Here is a 24,461-nt window from a genome sequence, read left to right as displayed (position 1 = left end):
GCTGAAGAACCTGTAGATCAGTTTAGCCCACCCGGGACGGTCCCTCCTACACCCACATTCCCTACCAACCGGACAGACAGTGGGGAACAGGGACCCGTGCCCCGCGGCGGCGGAGACGGCTTCCCCTTCGCTATAGGGACTTTGTTGTCGGCTGAGGACAGGCGACACGCTGGAGGGGGTAATGTAGCGAAGTTGCTACCACGTCAGAATTGTGCCAATTGTCCTGTTTTACCCATCAGGCACTGCGTGCAGATTGTCAGTTGTTATTAAATGTTTTGTAAGTGTTTTATGTGGTTTTATGTGTTTATGTGATTACTATTTGTTGTGGTGTAATTGTAGTTGTCATTCTGTTGTGTTGTGTAACCTTGTAACTGAAACCCTGATGACCCCCATGTATTGCGTCACATTTCCGTAAGTTCTTGTTTCTGTGTGAGTTCAATAAAGGGTCTGCAAAGTTACCTTTGTCGTTGCTTCTACGTTCGCCACATTATTTTTCTCATCTCTTAAAAGAATGTACTCTTACAAAATAGCAAGAAAGATTTATGGAGCTATAGCTTGTGTATTGTGGTTTTGATTTATGTCCCCATGGTTTAAGCCCGTTGCTTCTTCTCTGCCCAGTGATTTAGAAATGATTTTTATATACTTATCTATGTACCTTTTGTAGTTCCCCCATTGTATTTTATTTTATTGTACTTTATTTTATTTTATTTATGTATTCTGTCTACATTTATTTTGATAATGGGAATATTGTGTTACGTTAAATGTCTTACGTTTCCTTTACGAGTCATTGTATGTTTCTTGAATGTGTGTCCAAAAAAAACAAAAACCCTAGGAAAAAAAGTTGTATTTTGACTTCCGTAAACTCCCTCTCGTGTGACGTCATCACGTAGCTCATTTTCCGGTTTGTACGTCGGTTGGTTCATTGCAGCGAAGATGGCGGCGTTCGGACGAACATTTCCAGCTCTCATTCGGTCTTCTTTGACCCAAACACAGCGTCGACTTTCTGCCGCCGCTGCTCACGATGAGCAAGCAGGTGAATTTAATCCGTCATTCAAATTTAATATGTGGCCGTTTTAAAGTTTTAATTCGAAAAGCACATGTTCTTTTTTTTTTTTTTTTGCAGTGACCTTGCTTTGCGAGTTAGCTAGCAAGCTACCAACCTTGATATGAAAGGGCAAGTGACGAGTGGGCTAATAAACACTAGTTTTAAGAAGCCGGTATATCAAAACGTAATATTTTGCCTCGTAAACAAGAATGCCTGCCTGTCAGACGATGCAGCTATACATTGTCAGTTGTGTAATCGGATGTGATAAACAGACACGTTTCACACATGTATATGAACTGCAGACATGTAAATGGACACACAGATTTATGAAATATGAATGTAGCTTATACAGAAATATATGTAGATAATTAAAGCTTTTCGGTCCACAAGAGCAAAAATAATTCGCCTTGGCAAAACTTGGTGTGTGCAAAACATATATATCCTTTCTCTGGGAGCTTAAACCGTTGCAGAAAAACTGCGGGAGTGGTTTCATTTTAATAGTCTTAACGATCCATTGATAGTGAAAGTTCTACTTGTACAGTCCTTGTTTTATCTTAGAGTTGTGGTGTGCTGCCATCCATTTCAACAGCACGCCCAAACTAATCTGTAGTGACCCTAATTTGTAGGCCTTTTTCCTCAGCTACACAGGTTTGCCTAAAAGACTGCATTTGTTGCCGTCATGTGTATGGTAACATTTCAGAAAAACAACTGTCTTGAGTGATTATTGTGCATCATTTTGAAAAGAAAAAGCAGTGTCAAGTGTTAGGTGAACCAGAGCTAGCTTGACTGCAGCTACCCTGCGATACGAGAAAGGGTGTGGATTATAAACGACATTTTATTTGGGATGCCAGATTGCTACAGAGGAGGCACACATAACTAAATACTAAAAAGTATAGTCACAGTAGGGCTATTGGAGAAATCTTGAAGGTTTTATTTCCATCCCAAAACATCAGGTAATTTCACAAACGAATCCTCCTCGTCTGATCGAAGGTGTATTAATAAGCGAAATCACTGTGGCACACGATTGAGGACCACTGCAGTAATTGTTGGGAATGTTTTAAGTGTATCCCAATTTTATACTCACTGCTAATTTATTACATAGGTTTCATTTTCACGGTCATCCATCTTTTTCTTTATACTGGACATGGCAACTCCAGCTTGCCTTTTACAATAAAATTAATGGGGAACAAATCCACAATCCTTGTTCAGTGCAAAAAAAGCTCTCCATGGTTCAGCTAACGCTAAGATGATGCTACAGAAGTCTGTCATATCAAAGTGAGTTATTTTAAAGGTTTTTTTTTCATTTTCATTGCTAAATTCCATCTTGGCATTTGCATCACTGCAGCAGAGTGACTCGCTGGTAATCACTTGTGGGCTGTGTTGCAGGAAGTTGCACAGTAGAAAATGACCTTAATTGACTTCCAAAAAAAGTTGTTTTTTTGTTTTGTTTTTTACTCAAATTTATTGTGAACAGTGAGTGCTTCTTTTTGTGTTGTGTTTTATAGCCAGAATGATTTGGTCTTGTTAAAATTCATGAGTGGTCTAAAGAAAATGTGGCATTTTTCAGTTGTATTCAAAGAGGGGTTTTGTATTACCTTCTACATATAATGAAAAGATTGCTATAAACAAAGCCGACGTTGATATGTGCTTCATTGTTTCGCTATATAAACAAGCCATTGCTTGCTGTTTCTTCTAGCCAGGACATGGAAGATACTCAGCTTTGTGGTTGCCTTACCTGGAGTTGCAGTGTGCATGGCAAACGTGTTTTTGAAAGAGCAGCAGCATAGCCATGAACAGCCGGAGTTCACCCCCTATAGTCACCTTCGCATTCGCACCAAGGTATGATACAAATTTAAAAGCTCACACACTCCATAATGCACTCCATTGATTTCCTGGCTGCAGTGTTGTGTAAAAGGGCTGTATCCATACAACTGTAGAACAAATTTTACCATCTAAATTTGGTGAACATTTAAATATGGACTTATGAATGAATATGAATTCAACTTATGCATGAATAACAAACTTTCTGAACTTTCCTATCTCAGTGTTATTCACGATGTTTAACCCCACTACTTAGAAACAAGTCTTATACAGCCTCAAATTAGATATAAATTTCATGTTTAGCTGTAACATACTAGGATTCAGAGAGTCTCAGGGAGAAAAGTACCTTGAATCATAAATGACTTTGTAAACAGTGGCCGTCAATTATGTGCCATAGAGAGCCATGTGTATGCACATTGTCATTCTACCAAACACTAAAATAGCTGGTTTCACTATGGATAACCATGGATAACCATGACCTGGATGAATGAGAACGTTCACAGACTGTTTTCACTAGTTCACCCTCTCATGTCAAGTTGAAGTTGGAAAGCGTGTCAATTAGTAAAATCAGCTGGGCACTACTAATGTAAACAGAGTTGCTAGTTAGTTGTTTCAATACAGAGCACCATGCTGTAACTACATATTGGATTTTTTCAGTAAGACCTTGTTTAAATGCACCTCTGTCTCAGTATTAAATCATTGATTGGTGTCTTTTACAGCGTTTTCCCTGGGGAGATGGCAACAAAACCCTTTTCCACAACTCACATTTGAATGCCCTCCCTGATGGCTATGAGGGACATGATGAGTAAACCCTCTCCCTCCAGACCTCATAACTGGCATGAGGACCAGTCTTCCTTCATTGTTTGTTACTGGACCACACTCCCTTAAAACAGTTTACTCTTCTTCATTTCCAATATATTGACCATTGACCTCTGCTCTCAGATCAGGGCAACCAAACAATTAGCTACATAACTTTGGACCATAAAACGAATTTTCTGCTTAAATGAATATGGCATGAATAAAGTAACTATTATTACCTCAGGTTGCGTCTTTTATTTATTTTATGAACATATGATGGTATAGATTTAGTTTGTGTGTTCACATGTGATAAGTATTTAAATTACGGGCAATTCTCCAACGTTGGGCACAATTACCCCTGAAACTTGGCACCTTGGAACTGACATGTTATTGGTGTCTGTTGTAAAAACAATTTGTACTAAACATAATTTCATTAAATTTATTATGTTTTTGTCTTTTTTTTAAATTAATGGTGTTAATGTAATTTTAATGTGATCTTTACATGTAAAGAAGACTAGATCCAAATAACGATAAAGATTTTTCTGGAGAACATAAGTGTTTCTGTAGTTGGAGAATTGCTTGAATGCATTTTTTTTCTTTTATGATTCCAATTATTTTTGAAAATAGATTCAGTTGTTTGGTGTGAATGACCAAAAAACAAATTTTTTTCCCATCCATCCATTATCCAAACCGCTTATCCTGCTCCCAAGGTCACGGGGATGGTGGAGCCTATCCCGGCAGTCATTGGGCGGCGTAGGTATTAAAGTATTTTAGTTCCACTTAGTGTACAAACAAATACAGTGGTAGTCAGTACAACTACATTCTATCAGGAATCTCTGGATCACTGATTTGAAAAAATTGTGTCTTCTATTTTAACACACACACACACATATATATATATAGAGAGAGAGAGAGAGATACCATTCTGTTTTTGATTGTCATTATTTCACATCTAGCTTTATTTCATTGTATTGTGTACATGAATGCACAAGAATGCACTACATCTCAATTGTAAATTGGGCAAGATAAAGGTAACATAAACAGATGGACTAGAAGACAACACATTTTGAGCACATCAAGATTACAAGTGCACATTACTGTAAATCTGCAGTGTGTTTGGCATTTAGGAAGTTTGAGGAAACTATAATTTACAGACATTCATAGCAAAATGTATCACAATAGTGTCTGTCAACCAGTATTTACTCAGGTGGATGAGGAACTGAAAGTAAAAGATCGTTCTTCCTGGTTTGTTGACCTTTACTGATCAAACGTGTACCCCTGTGTTGCGTTATTAACTTGTATAACTAAGGGAAGTTCCCTTCCTATGGGACGGCGCCATATTTTGACCTTTTCCGCTTGCCATACTTTCACATGACTCCTACTACTTGTGACTCACATTCCTGAAGTTTTCGTGTTATCAAAGGCTTATTCACTATCGTTTGCGTGACGTTTGGAAAATAATATGTATATATAAAGAGATAAAAAAGAAAAATAATTCGGGAGACATCCACGAAGACGCGAGTTCTGGTAGAAACTACTGCATGTTGCTGTCCGGGCGTATTAGCTTACAACTCCTACTGTTAGCTAGCTGTCTTGCTACTTTGTTGGCTGTTTGAAAGTTGTTTTTTGTTTTATTGAGCGCGGCAGAGAACCCTCAAATTTCTTCGCAGCTTTCAGACATTGTTTCTTCTCTCACATGGTTTGGAAATGTACGAGTAGGAGATTCAGTGACTAGTCTGCCCACTCCTCATGAGGGGAGACTTGGCTTCGTTGAGATGGCCGATGTCTTATCAGACTCCAGAAGGTGAGATGAACTGAAATCAAGTCAGTCCTTTATCTGTTTTCAATTAAAAACTGGAAACTGTTTAAAATGACTTTGAATTGGTCTATTTTGCTGTCTTCACTGTTTCCAAAAATGAGATAAAATAAAATCGTTCTTTTCATATTCAAACGTTTGAAAACAATGAAATGAATCAGATGTACAGCAGATAGTTATTTCTCTATCATTATTTTACATACATTTTTTTTGTCCATCTAAACGTCATTCTCGCTGCAGGCGTCGTGACACAGCTAATTTCACTTAACTATTAAATAATAAGAATATTGTTAAACAATTATTTGCCAGCTTGCTTTCCCAAGCAAGAAGGGTATGAATTGGATGTTTAACCCAAAACATTAAATAGAAGTGTATAGAAATAATGCTTACATTATTTCTGTAGGCTGATATGCATTCTGTTCTTGATAACCCAAATGCACTGTTTTGCCAATCATGTCCACTTTTTAGGCATCACATGCATAACAGACAGTATTGTTTTATGTATTTGTCAGGTGTAATTATTTCTTCCTCTATGATGGATCAAAGGTGAAGGAGGAGGGTGATCCTACGAGGGAAGGCATTTGCTACTTCTATCCTGAAGAGGTGTGACTCAGATAAAGTGACCTTGGCATTATTCACGTTTGGTTGTGTGTGTGTGTGTGTGTGTTTTAAGTAAAGCAGTGATTATAAACTCATTCCTGTGTGTGTCCTCCAGTGTCATCTTTAGGTTGTTTCCTAAAACACATTCTAAAACAAAAGGCTTTTATATGTTTTGTTTTCACCTACTTTACACCTGTTAGATTGTTCTGTGACTGTTTTAATTCATGTCTGCCACTTTCACTGTTCTGTTGTGCATTTTTTTGCTGTTCTTGTTGGCTTTGATAAATTGTTTCATAGTATGTATGGCTGGCTTTGACCGTTTAATTTTGTTTTAAAAAATGTTACACATGTAAAGTTTATTGTTGCTATTGCCCTAACGGCACCATTTATGTCCTGAAGACACCTATAGATAAGCAGGAACTGCTCTGTGGACAGCTTGCTGGTGTGGGTCGCTGTATCTCTGAGATATCTTCCTCTCCTGTGCGTGTACTGAAGCTACGCCGAAGCAAGTTTGCCATCCGCATGAAGGAGGATCTTTTTTGGGTGAGTGAGCAAAGGAGCACCAACTTCTTACACCCTTGACAAATAGTCCAATAGTTGGTTATATTACTTTAGGATTGAGTTTGAGAAAATGTTTTTCTCGCTTCTTCCTTGTCTTCCTCCCAGGCTTTGGGCTGCTCAGTGGACATCCCAACCGTCAGTGTCTGTGAGCTCCTGGATCAACTAATAAACCTTTTTTGTTTCTATAATGGTTCCGTCCGCCAGAGCTACCAGGTGCTGTGTTCAGTTTATGGAGACAGTTCTTATAGAATCAACATTGAACACACTGAATGTTCGGTTTAGAGTATGACCAAATTCTTGAATCCAATTAAGAGATTTTTTGATGAAAATAGAGTGTGGGAAATGGGTTTGTCAAGTTATAATTTAATTTTAACTTTGTTTTCCAATGTAGATAAACAGTCGGGAAACTTTAGCTGTACGATGGGCCCATTACCTCTCACACTTACAAGGAGGATCCAGAGAGTTTCATCATATCTTCAGCTGTCTGAGAACCATTGACTCAACTAATGTATGTACTAAATATAACATGAGTTATATGCTTCATCAGGGTATACCGCCTAACAGTACTGGTACACCAAGATGTATTCAGGCCAAACCATTTCTTTGTTGCTCTATACTGGATTACTGTGAAATGTTTTGCGTCTTTGCAAACAACCCACCAGGAAACAGTTCTGTATTGTGTTTGGAGAATAAAAGGCTAATGTTTCTCATTGGCAACAGAGAAAATGTACTTGAGCCAATCAATGAAAAATGCCAAAGGAAATGGCAGTGCTTTTAAATATGCCAGTTCCACTAGTCACTTGTAGTATAAACTGATGGGAAAAAAAGAAAATGATCCTCCCTTAAGTAAAGTTGGTAGGCCTCATGTTGTCGAAATGAAGTACTTTTTGGAATTCACCTTTATTAACAGCCCTGTCATATTAAACTAATAAAGGCTTAACATTGATTAAAAAAAAAAGCTAAACAACGTATTCACCAAAATGAACGCCACCCTCTCATTGTGCTAATAGGTTGCTCAGTATTGATATTGTCAGTTTATTTACGTCCAGTGTCTGACTGAATAAAGTATTGTCTGCAGATTGACCCTCTTCTCCTGCTCAAAGCTGCCCTCATTCTTCAGGCCTGTCAACGTTGCCCTCTTGTGTTAGCAGGCTGTATCCTCTTCCGTGGAAGGTAAACCCATATATTTGCCATTAACTCACCCTTTCATAGAATGCGTCGCGTAGATAACTTGTTCTGTTGCTAATCCACTTGGTGTCCCACAGAGTCGTAAGCACACAGATGCCACCGGATCTCACGATAAAAGTCATGGTTTACGAGAGTGAAACATATAACAAGGTATGAAACATAATTTACAACTGTAGATGTTCCCTGTGGAATAGATATTTGCGTCTCGTCTCAAGTTACTACAAAGACATTTAGACAAATCTTTAACAATGGGGTAAAATATGAATATGTTTAAATGATGCATGATAAACTGTTTTTAAAATTGTAATTTAGGAACAGTGGTCCAATGAACTCAGCTCCTCTGGCTCTTCAGGCAGTATCCCTCTCTCCAGTGGTGTGACCTTCACTACAGTTTTCCTAACCACGTGTGAGCTACAATGTCTGCGTTCCTCTCCTGTCGACAGAGAAACCAGGTATGTACTTTTTGACTGAGAAGTGCTTGGTGTAAGGATTAAGGATTGCTGTTAAGCTATCTCTTATCTATGATTTGGCATGCAATGGCACAGGGCCTCATACATTTAAGAGCCCTGTTCCTGACCCCTTTCCAATTCAAAATAAGAATAAAATAAATATAAATTGATGCATTTCAAGTATTATATTTTTGTAAGTCTTACAGGCCTGTCTGTCAAAATGTCATCAATGTTACATGAAAAAAATTGATAAACCATTATCCTCTTAATGGATAGTTAAGATAGCCCACAAATTTTCAAAAACTTGATAAACTATTGGCACATGCATGTAACTGATCAGGGTCTTGTGTGGCTTCCACCTCAGCTTTAGGGACATTTTGAATATTGTGGAGGAGATAAGCTGGTTTAAGAGACTACTCATGCCCCAGACAGAATTGCAAGTCAGGCCAGCAATTGTTTCTTTTTTGCAGTGCAGATGTCATTAATTTTTCTCATTTATTGTAAGGAATTTGTGTGCAAATTATCTTTTTCTATTATACATTTTAATTTTTTTCCTAATTATTATCCCTCCTTTTCTTAAGAGATTACATAATTTGTCAGAACTATATCTGTATCCATACCTGAAAGCTGTCATCAAATTTCTTCTCAAGCCCAGATACTAGAGCTCTGCATCAGTCAGATTTAAGGACATTTTTGCCAAGTAATATAACAAGGCATGCCCTAAATTGTGCGTGCCTGGTCAATTTATGTGAAGGCATAGATGTCATACATGTCAATATGGAACTTTTACTCATTATATGAATAGATCTGGTCGTGGCAAATCGCTAGTTTACTGGATATTTGACTCCAGCTTTCGTTCACACATAACCCCTAAACAAGCGAGACTTAACTTTCTCTGCTGTCTAGGTCCGACTCTACCCTGAACAAAGACAGCTCACCACAGAGGACCTGCCTCTCAAGAACATTATCTGACACACCCTCCATCTGTTCTGACCCATCCGGGCCAGATTCTTCTCAGTTTCCCATTCCATCTCAGGATGTGTCCTACAACCCTCTTATACCAGGATCTGATAATTTGGTGTTTAGCCCAAGTCCCTCACAGAATACAGCTGGTTCACTTAACTCCCTGCTGTCCCAGACCTCAGCGAAGTCTCTGGAGCTTCTGGTTCAAAATGGGAAAACTTGCCATGAAACTGAGGAGGACACACTGGAAGAGTCATGTTATCACAGTTTTTATAGTAACGGAGGTGGAAACAGCCTACTGATTAGTGAGGGAGACAGCTCCCTGCATGAGGAAACCTCTCCGCTGAATGGACAGACTGGCAGTAGTACAGCAGCAGATGGAGAGATGACTGTAGCTGTAACTGGGAGTGAAGATTCCCATGTGGATAAAATGGTGTTGGGAGACAGCGGGGCTGACAGTGAGAACATTGACACTCTGCAGAGTGGGATGAGAGATCTCCCTCCCTGCTCCTCTCCTGAGGGCAACCTGGCAGAGAGCCCCCTGGTGCCCATGACGCTGTATCAGCACAGGGTGAAGGGCCTGGTACTGGCTTTATTGGTGGAGCCTCAATTCCTGAGCGACACGACTGCCATGAAGGAAGTGGTGAGAAAACGAGCACAACAGGATTTTCATTTACAAATATTTATATTTGAGAATCTAAGTTTTCTTAACTCACACACAGAAAAAGAAGAGGATAAATTCACAAACATTTTACTTTCAACTGAATAGATGTCTTTGAAAATGTGCGACTTTTCGAATTGGTACCCAAAATCATTTTAGTAGGATGTATACTTGCAGTGGATACTAAATTGATAAAATAGAGTTTTGGAGAGTGTGAAATTTACAATTTCAAGGTCCTCACACTTTTTATCAACCTATCCCATACTCAGAGGAAAAGCCCAGAGGCCTCTTAAATCTCATAATGTGTATCCACTTTTGTAGAAGCAGTAGTCAGTGACCTAACAATATCACAAATTAGTGTAAACTAATGTTAAGCTTAGCGCTTCAGTCCACCAGAATTCAGCATTTACATGTGACCAAACAGGACCTTTAAAGACAGTGAAAAGGCCATGGGTTTGACAACCTCGTAAGTGCGGGATCTTTGCTGTATACCATAGCTGTATCTAGAGCCATCCTTATGCTCCACTATATTGGATAAGCGCGGAAGACTGTTATTATACATTAACAAAAAAAAAGTATTATAGCCAAATGTAATAATATGCCTGAGGCCAGGGACATAAGCAAAACATAACACAAACATTAACATTGAGATCTAAATTAGACTCAGTTGTTGTCATGTAAAGGTGTGTGATGTAATTAAGCATTATTATGGTAATATATGGTTTTGTTTGCCTGTCAACTCTGCCTTTGTGGTTTGTATCTAGTATCACAGCAGCCTGGCATCACTGAATGGACTGGAGGCCCACCTGAGGACCGTCAGCCCAGTAGCCCCAGGCCCTCAAGACCTCTATATCTTTGCTCATTTTGATTGTATTCAAAACACACTGACAAGTGAGTCTGTGCTCCAAGTACCTTCACATATCCCATATTCCCTCTTTGATGAGAATATATGTAGAGATAGTCATACAAAAGTTCCTCACACAAGAAGCATCATTGATATTTCTGGTGTAGTGTCAGTTTCCCAGTGTTTACTGTTCTGTGAAAGTGGTCGCTCTGTGCCCTGCTCAGTATGCCTGGTTCAGGGCGATTTTGTATCGCCAAGCTATTTTTAGTGAACTGTTGCAGTTTACTGTTGGCTTTTTCACGAGCCTATGGATGATTAGCAGGGCCCTCTTCCCCAATCATTGTTTTTGTTGTGCATACATGCTTGTCCAGGTTAACGTCGCATTTGTAGTGAGTCTCTTGTTATTGTGTGTCTGCAGCCAACCTGTCTGGTCCATCGGGGGGAGTTCAGGAGCGATCCTTTGTCAGAGGCACATCACTTCTTCACTCGCATTTCTATAACACTGGAACTCTGCAGGAGGCTATTCTTAGGTCAGTGTGGGAGTGACTGGTGGTGGGGTGTCTCTCTCTCTCTCTCTCTCTCTCTCCCTCTGTTTTTCACTGCTCCTTAAAGAAGGTTGTCGGGGGAAGGGTGCGCTAGTGCCACCAGCACTGCTGAATCTGTCAAAAGTGTCTTTATGCTGAAACGACATTCCCTATTCCTGCATCGTCCTCTACTCATGCCGATCATGCCCCTGTCCCACCATTGGATAAAGAAATCTAACCTGCATGTCTTTTTATTCTGGCTTTTTCGACTTTACATGACACATCTTTGTCGTATTTAATTATTTTAGAAACCACTGTGCATCTGTTACATATGTCTGAGTTTGAGCCTTGACCACCTAACAATGACATGCTTGTAACATTGGGCATCTGGGAGTTTAGCTTTCCTTTGCCATTGCCCTTATTCTAAGCTGCTCTGAATAAGAGTGTCAGTTAAATGTCTAAAATATAATTAGATTCAGACAACTTTATTTATCCCAGAAGGGCAATTCAGTAATTGAAGTGTGTTTGACATGTTAACCGTAGGAATGCAGGTGCAGCTGTGTACGGAACGCGCAGTGTGGCCCAGGAGACGTACTTCCTGCAGCACGGGGGAACAGTGCGGAACTCTGGCATTCCCAACCACCAGGACAGCGCTTTCTCCCTGCCCAGCAAGGCCCGACACAGACTGCTGAAACATGGAGTCAACCTGTTCTGGCGTGACATGACGGAGGCCCAGCGTAGCGGCACCTAAACTCTAAAACTCATCTTTCACAGTTTGCTGGAACATTTCAAACAGACACTGGAGGTTTTTGTTATCCGTGCAGTAGCAGTGTGATTAAGTCAAATGGAAATATTTGATAATACTGTTGTAAAATATAGCCATCGACACTCTGAATTCTGGAAATTTTGTGATCACACAACAGACATTTTGCTATGTGATCACTTTATTAATACCTGTATTTCAGTCAAGGCTTTAATGGAATTCCACAAATCGCTTTAGTGAAATTATTTCCTCTTTTTTCTGTTTATTGGTTAAAAGAACAAGGAAATTCAAAGAAAATTCAGGCAATATAAATAGTAGCTTATTGTGTTTATTTATATGATAGTGCCTTTTCTTTGGATGCTCATAAGTGTAATCTTTTCTATACAAAATAAAATTTCCCTAATTATGTAGCTTAGCCATTGAAACAACCAAAACCTTGTATCAAAAACTATTTATTATAGATCAGCTCTGGAAATTGTCCTTTGAATAATACGCTAGTAGATCCACTGTAATTTAAAAAAAAATATTCACAGTACCTGATGTGTGCATTTTAATGTGTGTGCATAGAATAGGTTAACTGTTATGTTGTGCAACTTTGCTGGATAAATAAATGAATAAATGGTTCTCTCGTTGTTGAGGTGCATTTGAGCTACTTTAGTAAATGCTTGCTGTAAACCACAGGGGCCACATAAGAGAGCCATCACTAGCTTGCATGTGACCCTGCATCTGGCCTCATTGCCTCCCACCTTAGGCCTGATTGCCATGTGCGACGCAAGGAACGAAAATAAATCACTTGGGGGAATTTCGTGGGACCGAATACTTGAGCAAATATATATTTAACATCGGGTACTGCCCGTGAAATGATCTCGTCCTACGATCTCTGGTTGGGCTATTATTCTCCGGGTAAGTTTTTCTAACGATCTGAATATCGTGTAATTGCGGTCATTAGGAGAGAAGCTGAATGTGAATGGATGAGGTCGGCGTTCTCGGGGCGCCTCATTATGCAAGAGCATTATAAGAAACCAGTGGGGGGTAAATGGGTGGTTAAGAGCACGGACAAAAAGAGGGGAGGGGACAATGAAGAGGGTCAGGATTCAAATTCTAAGTGGGCAAATGTCCCTATTGTCAGTCGTGGTGGTATATACTAGGCCAACCAGAGGCGGTGACCTGAGATCTGCGGCGGAGTCCTAATAATCAGACAAGTTTCTCTCCCGAGAGTGGCGAGTGGCGAAGCTCTCCAGCGTTACGCACCAATGACCATGGCCTTTCCTATTTGGACTGCGCTCGTTTTTCCACTGCTGCTGACATGTGCCACCGGAGTTTTTGGCCGCGCCATAGACAGCCAAGAATTTGGGGGTAGATTGCGCAGATCCGAGCTCCGCACATGGAGACGGGAGATGACGGAGAGTGAACCGGAGCGCTGCGCGGGGTTGGAGGCGCCCTGGACGGAGAGCTCCGCTCCTCCCCCGGAGTTCGTGGAGCTCCTGCGGCTCCGCGTTCGGCCTCTTTCCACGGGGTATCCACGGGGCGTCATATTCCCCGGGAAACATCTTTTCAGTTTTGTCCGACGGGTTTACCGTTGCTGTCAAGAGGGACTGCACTGCAGGAACGTGAGAGGACTTCAAGGTCGCTTGGTTGGAGGTAAGACGAGTTTACCGGCAAAATCTAAATGTCCCAGAGACCACCAGTTGGCTACCAGATCCCCAAAGTCAGCTTTGTGTTTCTGTTGCAAATGACATTAAAAGAGTCAGAGAGCCAGTAAAAAAAAACCGAGAAATGAAAAAGTCAAATTTGTGATGGATTACAATTGATTTTATGAAGGATGTACGTGCACACTCTGGCCTTTTTCCCACTTCAGGTGCCGATGTGGAGTTTCTTCTCACCAAGGACGTTTTATCAGCGGCAATGACGGCAGCTGAGTTTCACCTCCACCTTTTAAACCCACAAGGCCTTGAGATCAAGCCTGTGCTTCCGTCCATGGCAAAGCGAAATCTACCCACAAGGCAAGAATTCAAATCCTCCCTGAGACTATTACTTCAGTTTAATCACCTCAACTCTTTGAGACAGGACACTGGGTGTTTCAAACTCCTCCCAACACACACACACACACACACACACACACACACACACACACACACACACACACACACACACACACACACACACACACACACACACACACACTGCACTAGATCCTTGGTCCAATTCAGATGCCTCTTGGATATGCATGCCTGGGCATAATGCTGTCATCTTTGTCTCCTTTAGGTACAGTTTGTGGTCAAAAGGTGACAAAGCGGAGCTCAGAGTGGATCTCCTGTTCCTCTTCCAAGGTCTGCAGGAGGCAGCAGATAGTGCTGGAGGGGGTTTGAGCCTGGTGAACATACAGCAGGCGGGGGTTCTTCCCAGGGGAGGTCCACAAGAAAGGCCAGCCCTGCAGACTCTGCAGGACACTAATAGTGATCTGTGGGGGGATGGTTTCAGCCGCTCGCTGGGTCTGGTCCTGAGCTGCACTAAGGGCGGATTTGGGGTGTCTTGTGAACAGAATGGTGTTCACGTATTGCACACTCCATTCATTGCTTTGTCCTATGGATAAAGTCAAATGTAAGACTGGATGTACGGGTTTCCCCTTTACATTCTGCTCACTCTGTAAGAGACCTCCGTGTCTTGCAGGGAAACAGCAGGAAAGGACTCATTACTTCAATCACTTTTTTTTACTCTTTAGAAACCAAGGCATTGATATTATACACACAAATACATCTCAATGTATATGGGAAAATAATGCACTTCACCCTTGTCAAACATACACCATTCAGCCAAAACATTAAAACCACCTGAGGCCACTGCCATCAGGGAATGCCATTGCCATGAAGGGGTGTACCTGGTCTGCAACAATGTTAAAGTAGTTGATATGTGTCAAAGTAACATCCACATGAATGTCAGGACCCAAGGTTTCCCAGCAGAACACTGCCTCCACTGGGTTGCCTTCTTCCATTAGTGCATCCTGGTGCCCTCTCTTCCCCAAGTAAATGACGCACACATACACAACCATCCACATGACGGAAAAGAAAATATGATTCATCAGACCATGCCACCTTCTTCCATTGCTTCATGGTCCAGTTCTGATGCTCACGTGCCCATTGTAGGTGCTTTTGGCGGTGGATGGGTCATCATGAGCACTCTGACCGGTCTGCGATTATGCAGCCCCATATGCAGCAACCTGCAATGCACTGTGTGTTCTGACACCTGTCTATCATAGCCAGCATTAACTTTTCAGCAATTGGATATACAGCTCCTCTTCTGTGGGCTCAGACCAGATGAGCTAGCCTTCGCTCCCCATGCACATCAATGAGCCTTGGGCGCCCATGACCCTGTCGCCAGTTTACCGGTTGTCCTTCCTTGGATCACTTTTGGTAGGTACTGACCACTGCATACCGGTAACACCCCACAAGACCTGCTGTTTTGGAGATGCTCTGACCCAGTCATCTAACCATCACAATTTGGCCCTTGCCAAAGTTGCAAGGATCCTTACGCTTGACTATTATTCCTGCTTCAACATATCAACTTCAAGATCTGACTGTTCACTTGCTGCCGAATATATCTCACCCCTTAACAGGTGCCATTGTAACCAGATAATCAATGTTATTCACTTACCTGTCACTGGTTTTAATGTTTTGGCTAATTGATGTATGTATATATTTATGGATGTGTTGTGAGAAGGATATTTGTTATGTTTATAATGTAAATAGTGTATATTATTTATGTTTATGGATTCCATTTATTAAAGGATCAGAACTGTGCGCATCTGCATTGTGGCCATATAAAGTCCCTTTTTTAGCAGTTTTTTTTTTTCCAGACACTCATCTGAACTGTTTTAGTAACCCTGTCAAGCTATTTGGGTTGACATTTTGGAGTTTTCACTGTTGGTGGGAAATGGTGGAAAAATCAACATCTGGACAAACAAGCCTGTATGTGATCTGTAAACGAACCTCTCTGAGTGTAGCTGTGGGGGCAATTTGTTTTCCCTCATGAAATATCCTACAAGAGAATGTGCCAGATCAATTCGAAGGCATTGAAGTTGGCACAGACACAAAAACTGTCAAGACTTAAATGACACTCACACTTTAGATTTATGATGCAAAATAGCAGAGGGGTGCTTGCGGTGATGCATTTTTATGGACAAAGGCAATTTATGCGAATGCTATTATAGGATCTTGCAAGATGAGACTATAGGAGAACACAAGGACGCATGGCTGTTGAATCAGCAAACTAGTAAGAGAGGTCATGACAATGTTGGCACAGTAAAAAACATGGACAGGACAAACGGAGCCATGTCGGAGACCTTCAGAAGCAGAGGTGGAGAAGCGTGTTTTAGATAAAATAGCACATTTATTAAAAAGAGACAGCATTTATGAGCATTTCTCCATTTTGTAGATTTGTGCCACAGCTTGAGTGAGAATGTGGACCTCTGACACATTTTGTCAACTCCACTTGCTGCCTGTGCCCTCTGAAGAGGATGCATGTTATCAGACACCTTTACTTATACAGTCAGCAATTTTATGTACACCGAGCCCCCCCCCCCCCCACACACACACACACAAACATACTCAGACTGTGTGACTGGTGGTGAGACCTAATGGCTGCTAGTACAGTGGGTCGCCTGGCTATTCAGAGAGAGACTGACTGGTGTTTTGCCTCTGGTTCCTTTTCACTTTATAACTTGACATGTTGCCTTAAAGGGACAGTTCACCCCAAAATCAAAAATCCATGTTTTTCCTCTTACCTGTCGTGCTATTCAACTATCTAGATCGTTTTTGTGTGAGTTGCCGAGTTTTGAATATCGGCCGTAGAGATGTTTGCCTTCTCTTGAATACAATGGAACCGAATAAGTGCCAAAGTGCCCCAAAAATTTTTTTTTGAAGAAAAAAAAAAAAGAGGGAAAAACTCAACAGCAATTTCTGTTCCCAGAAATCATAACCCGGTTGCTCAAAATAACCCATGGACCTTGTTGTGAGCAGTTTCATGTAGATGTAGTTCAGTCTAAGAAAATCGTTGATAAACAGCACTACAGGTAGATTTTTGATTTGGGGGTGACCTGTCCTTTTAAATAATAGCGACAGACAAGGAGAAATAAGCTGCAATTATCGAAAGGGCATTTGTACACTGCAATTCAAAGTCTGCTCAAAAGCAATTTAAAGTATTACCCAACAATACAAAAATGACTCCTAACGTAAGCTGCCAAAAATGTTGCCAAAGCTGTTTGAGTCCAGAAAGGCAGCGGTGAGAAATGAAGCCAAGGTGTTGGACGTAGAGGCCTACAAATGGATCTGAGATGCATGGAGGCCTTCACTCCAAAATATAACCGCTTTACAGCGGAAGGAACTGGAGGAGGAGTGGCGTCAGTTACCATCAGGAGCTCCCAAATAGAGCCACTTCTTTCGATCCCAGCAGGTCCTGCGGGCCAAATATGAGCAGCAGGAAGAACAGGCAGATCACAGGCTGACCAAACCAATGAAAAAATTGAGGGTGCAGCTCAGCAGGTGGACTGCTATGAACTCCTTGATTTTGATATACTTTATTAATCCCCACGGGGAAATTCATGCTCCGTATTTAACCCATCCTAGCTGTGTAGCTAGGAGCAGTGGGCAGCTGCCGTGCAGCGCTTGGGGACCACCTCCAGTTTGTCTTGCCATACCTCGGTCAGGGGCACAGACAGGAGTACTAACCCTAACATGCATGTCTTGTCTTTTTTATGGTGGGGGAAACCGGAGCACCCAAAGAAAACCCAATGCAGATACAGGGGGAACATGCAAACTCCACACAGAGGGCGACCTGGGATGACCCCCAAGGTTGGACAACCCCAGGGTTTGAACCCAGGACCTTCTTGCTGTGAGGCAACAGCACTAACCACTGAGCCACCGTTGCACTTGTGAGCCAGTGGAGATCCTCTCAAAACGGCCCATAGACCTCTATGGGAAAATTGAAGCAAAGAAATGGCAGGAGAGAAAAGAAGCACTAGATGTGCTGCAGGCGCTTACAAAAAATCCAAAACTAGAATCAGGAGACTATGGGTATTTGGTGTGAGTGCTGATATGCTGGCCATGTGGTACCAACTATTTTGGAGAAGTTTAAGGAGAAGAAGACTCAGGTGGTCAGGCTTTGTAGTAGGTAATTGATACGGCGTTCCTGACTACCACTCTCCAGAACTTGAGTGAGGATGTTCTTGCTGTGATGGACAATGAAAACCCTTCGATAAAGCAGCAGACTTCTCTGTTCTTGGCATGGAGCATTCACCTCTCCATCCCTGCTACCCTACCAAAGACCCTGATCAAAGGCATACAAAAAAGAGAAAAAGATCTGATCAGAGTAATGCCATGCTGAAGCTAGTAAATGATTCTGCACCAGGGGTCCATGACGCTGCTGTTGAGGCCCTGGCAACCATAAGAAGGTTGTTGGGGATCAGGTTGTTAACCCCTTCTTGGTTTATCTACATAAAGCAAAGCTGGATAAGATAAAAGTGAGCACTGACAAGATGGCAGGAGGGAAGAGAGGAGGGGCAGATAAGGTGAAGACTGCCCAAGCGCACAGCCAGGACCTAAGCCTCTAGAAAAACCTTCAGGGTCCCCAGAAAAGGCCCCTCTGGCTAAGAAAACCAAGCTCAAAGCCGCCAGCAACCAGCAGTTACACAGGGGACAATGTAGAAAAACGGCAGAGGCTAAAGAAGTGTCTGAAACTGAACTGTCTATGGAAGTGTGTGAGGGGATGGCTAGTGCTGTCCTCCTTGCCCTTTGTATCCAGCAGCTGGACAGCACCAAATGGACAGAGAGCCTGGCTAGCATGAAGGATTTTCTGACGACTGTGGAGCCGATTGACAATGGTCAGATGCCCTGTCAGGCTCTGGTCTGCATGCTGGCCAAGAAACCAGGCTAGAAGGAGGCTAACTTTCAGGTGATGCAGTTGAAGCTCCAGGTAGTGGCAGTGGTGGCTCAAAGGGGTAATTTCTCCAAGAAATCTGCCTCTGTGGTGCTGGATGCTCTGATGGACAAGGCTGGGGATGCCAAGTGCTGACAGAATGCCAAGGAAGCGCTGACTGCCATCGGGGAGGCCTGCTCTTTACCTTGGACTTTACCTTGCTCAGAAAAATCTAAAGAATCAAGCTGAAACACTGAATTGGCTAATCAACGCCATAAAGAAGTTTGGTTTTGCAGGGATGAATGTAAAAGCTTTTATCAGCCATGTCAAGACTCCTCTAGGAGTCACCAATCCTGCTTTGAGAACTGCAGCCATGTCTGATTGGCGTAATGTACCTGTACATGGGAGCTTTATTGCAGATGTTCTTTGAGGATGAAAAAGGCTGCCTTGCTCTCCCAGACTGACACAGAGTTTCAGAAGGTGCAGGGCCAGAACCCCCCCCCCCCCCACCAGGGGCTCCAATAAAAAGACAGAGGACCAGGAAAAAGGAGATTAGCTTAAAGCACAGGAGGAAAAAGGCGACACTGATGTCATGGATCTGCTTTCCCACACTGATATCAGTGGTAAGATCACAGGGTAAATGGTGGCCAAGATTGGGGACAAAAATTGGAAACTTCGAAAGAAAGGTTTGGAAGAGTTGGTAGCAGTCATCTCTGAAGCCAAGTTCATCAAGACCACAATGGGAGATCTGCCCACCACACCCAAAGCTCGCCTCGGTGACTCAAACAAGATCCTGATCCAGCAGACCCTATCAGTCCTATAACAACTGGCATCATCCATGGGTCCTGGCCTCAGGCAGCATGTCAAGAATCTGGGCATACCCATCATTACAGTCCTCAGAGACAGCAAGAGCATGGTACGTACTGCGGCTCTGGCCACCCTGACTGCCTAGGTAGAGCAGACAGATATGCGGGAGTGGTTGGAGGGGGATGAGTTTTCTGAGGAGCTGAAGAGAGCGAACCCCTTCTTCAGGCAAGAGTTGCTTGGTTGGGCAGCAGAGCGGTTGGCCACTGTTCGCTCAGTGCCCTCTGACTTGCAGCTCTGTGTGGCTCTGCTGTATACCTGCCTGGAAGACCACAATATAGATGTGAGGAAGAAAGCCCAGGACGCCCTTCCCATCTTTACAATGTGTCTGGGCTTTGATAAGATGAACAAAGCCTCAGCGAAGCTCAAGCCTGCATCTAAGGACCAAGTGGTGGCCTTGCTGGAAAAAGCTTTGGCAGGAGCAGCCAGTTTCTGCTGTATATCTGCCTGGAAGACCACAACATAGATGTGAGGAAGAAAGCCCTGGACGTCCTTCCCATCTTTACAACGCATCTGGGCTTTGATAAGATGAACAAAGCCTCAGCAAAGCGCAAGCCTGTATCTAAGCACCAAGTGATGGCCTTGCTGGAAAAGGCTTTGGCAGGAGCAGCTAGTTTAGCTGGCTAGTGATTTAGAGCCCCATTGTGGCAGAAGTGCCAGGCACCTTTCATTGGCAGAGCATCGTGAGAGGGATTAAATGTAGACCTGAATGAGGGAGTTCAGGTAGGCTCCTGCCTACCTGATGTGCATGCCATTGTAGGCATGCTGTGTAAAGTCTACCCTGCCAGCAAAATCTTTCCATTCATCATGGAGGGACTCATGTCTAAGAACTTCAAGCAAAGATCTGAGTGTTTGGAAGAGCTTGGCTGTCTGATTGGACTGTGTGGCATGTCCATGTGCCGCCCGCTGAGACCTGCCAAAGCACTCAAGGAGGTTGCTGTGCACATTGGTGACAGAAATACATCTGTGCACAATGCAGCTCTCAACACTATAGTGGCAGTGTATAAGCTGTGTGGCGACCAAGTCTACAAACTCATCGGCAATCTGTCAGAGAAGCATATGAGTATGCTGAGGGAGAGGAATAAGCGTTTAGCCAAGAAGGTGTCTGCCCCTTCCAAATGGGAGGAGAAAATAACCAGAGCTCCTGCTTCAAAAGCCAATGCAAGCTTGGAGAAGAAACAGCCCATTGATAAGCAAGCGCCCAACATGCTCCCTCAGCTGGCCCAAGCAGCCCAGCACACAGAAGATCTAACTACTGGCCCACCAGATTTTTGTCTGGATCTGGATTTCTTAGAGAAGGATTACTCGCCCATCTCTGAGCTTCCTGATTCGGTGCAGCACAGCCTGGACGACTTGGAGCCTTTGGACATTCCTGCACCACAAGATAAAAAGCCCTGTGTCTGAAGGTATCAGGGAGGTTTTGCATCGGAAAAAAATTCCTTATTTTTGTATTTTGGGAAGGAGAAGGAAGCTTGTCCATTTTATTGTATTTTCTGTTGTATTTAGTATTTTGTATTCTGTTTCTTTATTGTATTAAAGATTTATTTTTTAATGCGGAAAAAAAAGTAAAGCCCCCTGAGCCAAATTTGTAATATTGGGTTATACAAATAAAATTGACTCGATGACTAAGACATTTAACAAGGTTGCCCCCCCCCCATTAAGAAAGAGTGACTGGCAGTGACAAAAAAAAGAAAGAAAAAAGTGAACAAATGGAAAACGTGACAGAATGTTTCTCCTTGTTTATTCACTGCTTTTCAGGACGAGGAAAGAAATGAGGAACCGTTAAGTTTTCTGCCTGAACATCTTAAGGGTTTGGATGGATTGACAGCAATTCTTTGGTTCTCAGGTGAAAAAAAAAATCGAAATGAGAATGAGGGGCCTCGAGACACTGAGAGCACGGTCTTCATTCCACTGCGTTACATGGAGTGTGACGTATTTTCACCAACAACGTTCCCCACAGACAGACAGGCCACGACAGCCAAAACCATTAAACTGTCACTGAACACACAAGTCACAAATACTAAAAAAAACCTTTACAATTGTGTTTGTTTGGCTATGCTCCTAGAAAAAGTTGAGGTCAGTCTCAGTCAACAGAGGAAAGCGAGAGCTTTTTAAAAAAAAAACTTGCGGTTAAATGTTAAATGATTGCAGTAAAAGCCTGTCACTTCCTCCTCATAATTATTAACAGCCTTATTAACAGTGGAATGAAAATCGAGCTCAAAGGTGAAGCCTAGAAAGAAAGAAGAAAAAGGGGAGAAAATGATCATGAAGGATGATGAACACGACAAAACAGCGACCCCAGAGGGAAGTGATGGTAGAGCACAATGTATTCAATAAATCAAGGCAACAGACTCAAACAAAAGTACACAAAAAATGACAAAATGATTTTAAAATAACCGAGGCAGTGCAAATTTTCACACCAATAAAATATCACATTTAAAAAGTAAAACAAAACAGATCCTGAGGAAAATTTGAAAGATTACACAACCGAGCGTATATTTCTTTTTAAAATATCTCCAGATTAACCCCGCTATATTTAAGTTATACCTACACAACAGAATGGAAGAGCCCACATTTTCAGACTCGGCTCATTTATTGGACTTTATGACAGTCAGTTTGTCTGCCAACTAATTTTTTATTTTTTAATAATCTGTACCAACATCCACTCGATCTCAACAGAAAGGCCACATAGTCTTCACACAAAACCAAAAAACCGTCACACCTCGACTAGAAACGAAACCCATGAGAAAGACGACTGCTGTCACACCATCACAAGTGTGGTTTGGTACCTTATATACACACGCATCCGTGCAGGAGTTTTGACTTGGAGACGAACTCAAAGTGGTGACTTTGGTGCTGAACTAAACGAAGTTTTTGCATCTTTTCAGAGAACAAAAAGGTGCTTGCGCATCTTAAATACGTCGTATCTTTACAAATCAATAAGTCAAGCAAGAGCCACCAACTGAGCGGCAACTGTCACTTTCTACCTAATCACCTCTTGCCCGTTGAAAACAAGCACGGGAAGCAAAAATCCAGGAGTGAGGAGAGATGCCAATTTGTCAAGTAAACAGCGACAGTGATACGAGTGGGGGGCATTTAAGACAGTCAGATCTGTGAAACAGGCAAAGTTACTGAATTTTCCCCCTTGAAGTGGAGACGAGCACTGAATGGAGGTAACTACATACATAAATATGAGGGTTCACAAAACAACGCCATTAAATTAAGATACAGCGGTGATTTTCAGTCAATACAGAAAGTGTGTGTGTGTGTGTGTGTGTGTGTGTGTGTGTGTGTGGGGGGGTGTTACCAGAGAGTTGACAGCATGTAGACATTGCTGACAGGGAGATGGAAAAGGAATTAACAAGAAAAAGGTGCACAAAGTAAGGTTCTTCCCAGTATCCATAGCAGCTGCTGGCTAAAAAAATAAAAATAAAAATAAAATAAAAAGCCCCTCACATGCTTTAACAATTCCTATTAAATTCCATGTTGAACTCAAAGAGAAAGCCCCCACCCAAAAAACAAAAACACAACAAAAAAACTACTGTTCACTTTAAGACACATTTAAAAAAATGCTCTGTGTGAAGATTACAGGAAATTCAACAGGTAACTAACATGTTGGGTAAACATTTAACCTGATGAACTAATTTTGTGGATTCACATATCTTCTAAGAGGGGAAAAACCCATGTCCATGGACACAATTACAGGTACACGGGAGTGAAATTGGATGGATGAGGCAAATTGAATGACTGACAATTACCGATTCTCATCCACTGTCTGCATGTTTAAGCATCTTGTTGTGGCCTGTCCTAATATTTGATAGCGTATGCAGACATATAGCATTAATTACAGTTTTAGCATTAAAGTTGCAGTCGGGTTAGGTCATTTGTTTTTATGTGCTACTCGTATACAATATTTCTGAAGTTTATGTCTGTACTTAAAGTCAGCAACACAAATGGCATACAGGCAAAAGGAACCAAGTAAACACCACCATCCAAATAGCTTTTCCACTTTTAAGAGTTGCAAAGCACCTTGTTTCTGTAAACTAATTTTGTAACATTTTAAGTTGGGATGCATCCAAATAGCCTCATTTGCCCGCAGGGGAATCCTGGAGTTGTGATTTGCAAGTTCTTTCAGATGTTCAGACTTTTTAGAGCTTAAGCCAAATGAAACATTCAGGCAACAAAGAATTATTTTTCTCTTATAACAAAAGCATTCTTTGGTGAAACAAAAAGGAAGGCATTTTGTAATTATAAAATTAGTGGAAAAGGCAGGGAGCACTTAACATATAGTGCTGTGAAAGGCCTGTGATGATCTGGACTCATCTGAGTTTTGGCAATGCGTTTCTATCTTGCAGCTCCAATATGGCCTCCTTCACTAACTGCAATTAAGGTCCCTTTTACAAAAAAAAAAAAGACAAAAACTTTAAAGGAAGAGGGTCGGCCCTAAAATAGGTTAATGAAGACATACAAGTACTGATGAGTTCATAGAATATATGACCTGTAAAAGAACTCCAACAATGTGACTTCCAATTAGTGATTAATTTCTATGGTCCTGAATCAGTACTTGTTGGGATGATCCCATTGAGGTCTGATTAATTCCAATATGTCACACAACAGATTTGTGAAACCCAACCTGTATTTGTGTGGCGGCAAGC

The 24,461-nt window shown here is 41.9% G+C and overlaps 2 protein-coding genes and 1 pseudogene across 2 annotated transcripts; all 3 read left to right on the top strand.

Annotated features, from left to right (window-relative positions):
* The first annotated feature begins 910 nt into the window (after positions 1-910).
* LOC130122164 (cytochrome c oxidase subunit 6A, mitochondrial) lies at positions 911-3,907 on the top strand. Its single transcript, XM_056291208.1, has 3 exons — positions 911-1,033; positions 2,742-2,884; positions 3,586-3,907. The coding sequence occupies exons 1-3, from the start codon at positions 934-936 to the stop codon at positions 3,673-3,675; spliced, it is 333 nt and encodes a 110-aa protein (XP_056147183.1). The 5' UTR covers positions 911-933; the 3' UTR covers positions 3,676-3,907.
* Positions 3,908-5,034: 1,127 nt separating this feature from the next.
* hps4 (HPS4 biogenesis of lysosomal organelles complex 3 subunit 2) lies at positions 5,035-12,656 on the top strand. Its single transcript, XM_056288937.1, has 12 exons — positions 5,035-5,468; positions 5,993-6,083; positions 6,480-6,623; positions 6,747-6,854; positions 7,033-7,149; positions 7,720-7,814; positions 7,907-7,979; positions 8,142-8,281; positions 9,185-9,884; positions 10,667-10,793; positions 11,165-11,276; positions 11,814-12,656. The coding sequence occupies exons 1-12, from the start codon at positions 5,440-5,442 to the stop codon at positions 12,019-12,021; spliced, it is 1,944 nt and encodes a 647-aa protein (XP_056144912.1). The 5' UTR covers positions 5,035-5,439; the 3' UTR covers positions 12,022-12,656.
* A 4,530-nt stretch (positions 12,657-17,186) lies between these two features.
* LOC130112326 (cytoskeleton-associated protein 5-A-like) lies at positions 17,187-21,210 on the top strand (annotated as a pseudogene).
* Positions 21,211-24,461: the final 3,251 nt, after the last annotated feature.

The sequence above is a fragment of the Lampris incognitus genome, chromosome 1 (assembly GCF_029633865.1).
Source record: "Lampris incognitus isolate fLamInc1 chromosome 1, fLamInc1.hap2, whole genome shotgun sequence".
Lineage (NCBI taxonomy): Eukaryota > Metazoa > Chordata > Actinopteri > Lampriformes > Lampridae > Lampris > Lampris incognitus.
The sequence above is the reverse complement of the archived record's forward strand: the minus strand, read 5'-3'. Positions and strand labels throughout refer to the sequence as shown.

Coding starts and splice junctions, on each gene's coding strand:
- LOC130122164 (XM_056291208.1), top strand. CDS start 934: ATGGCGGCGTTCGGACGAACATTTCCAGCTCTCATTCGGTCTTCTTTG. Junction 1,034..2,741: donor TGCTCACGATGAGCAAGCAG/GTGAATTTAATC, acceptor TGTTTCTTCTAG/CCAGGACATGGAAGATACTC. Junction 2,885..3,585: donor ACCTTCGCATTCGCACCAAG/GTATGATACAAA, acceptor TGTCTTTTACAG/CGTTTTCCCTGGGGAGATGG.
- hps4 (XM_056288937.1), top strand. CDS start 5,440: ATGGCCGATGTCTTATCAGACTCCAGAAG. Junction 7,150..7,719: donor GAACCATTGACTCAACTAAT/GTATGTACTAAA, acceptor TATTGTCTGCAG/ATTGACCCTCTTCTCCTGCT. Junction 9,885..10,666: donor CGACTGCCATGAAGGAAGTG/GTGAGAAAACGA, acceptor GTTTGTATCTAG/TATCACAGCAGCCTGGCATC.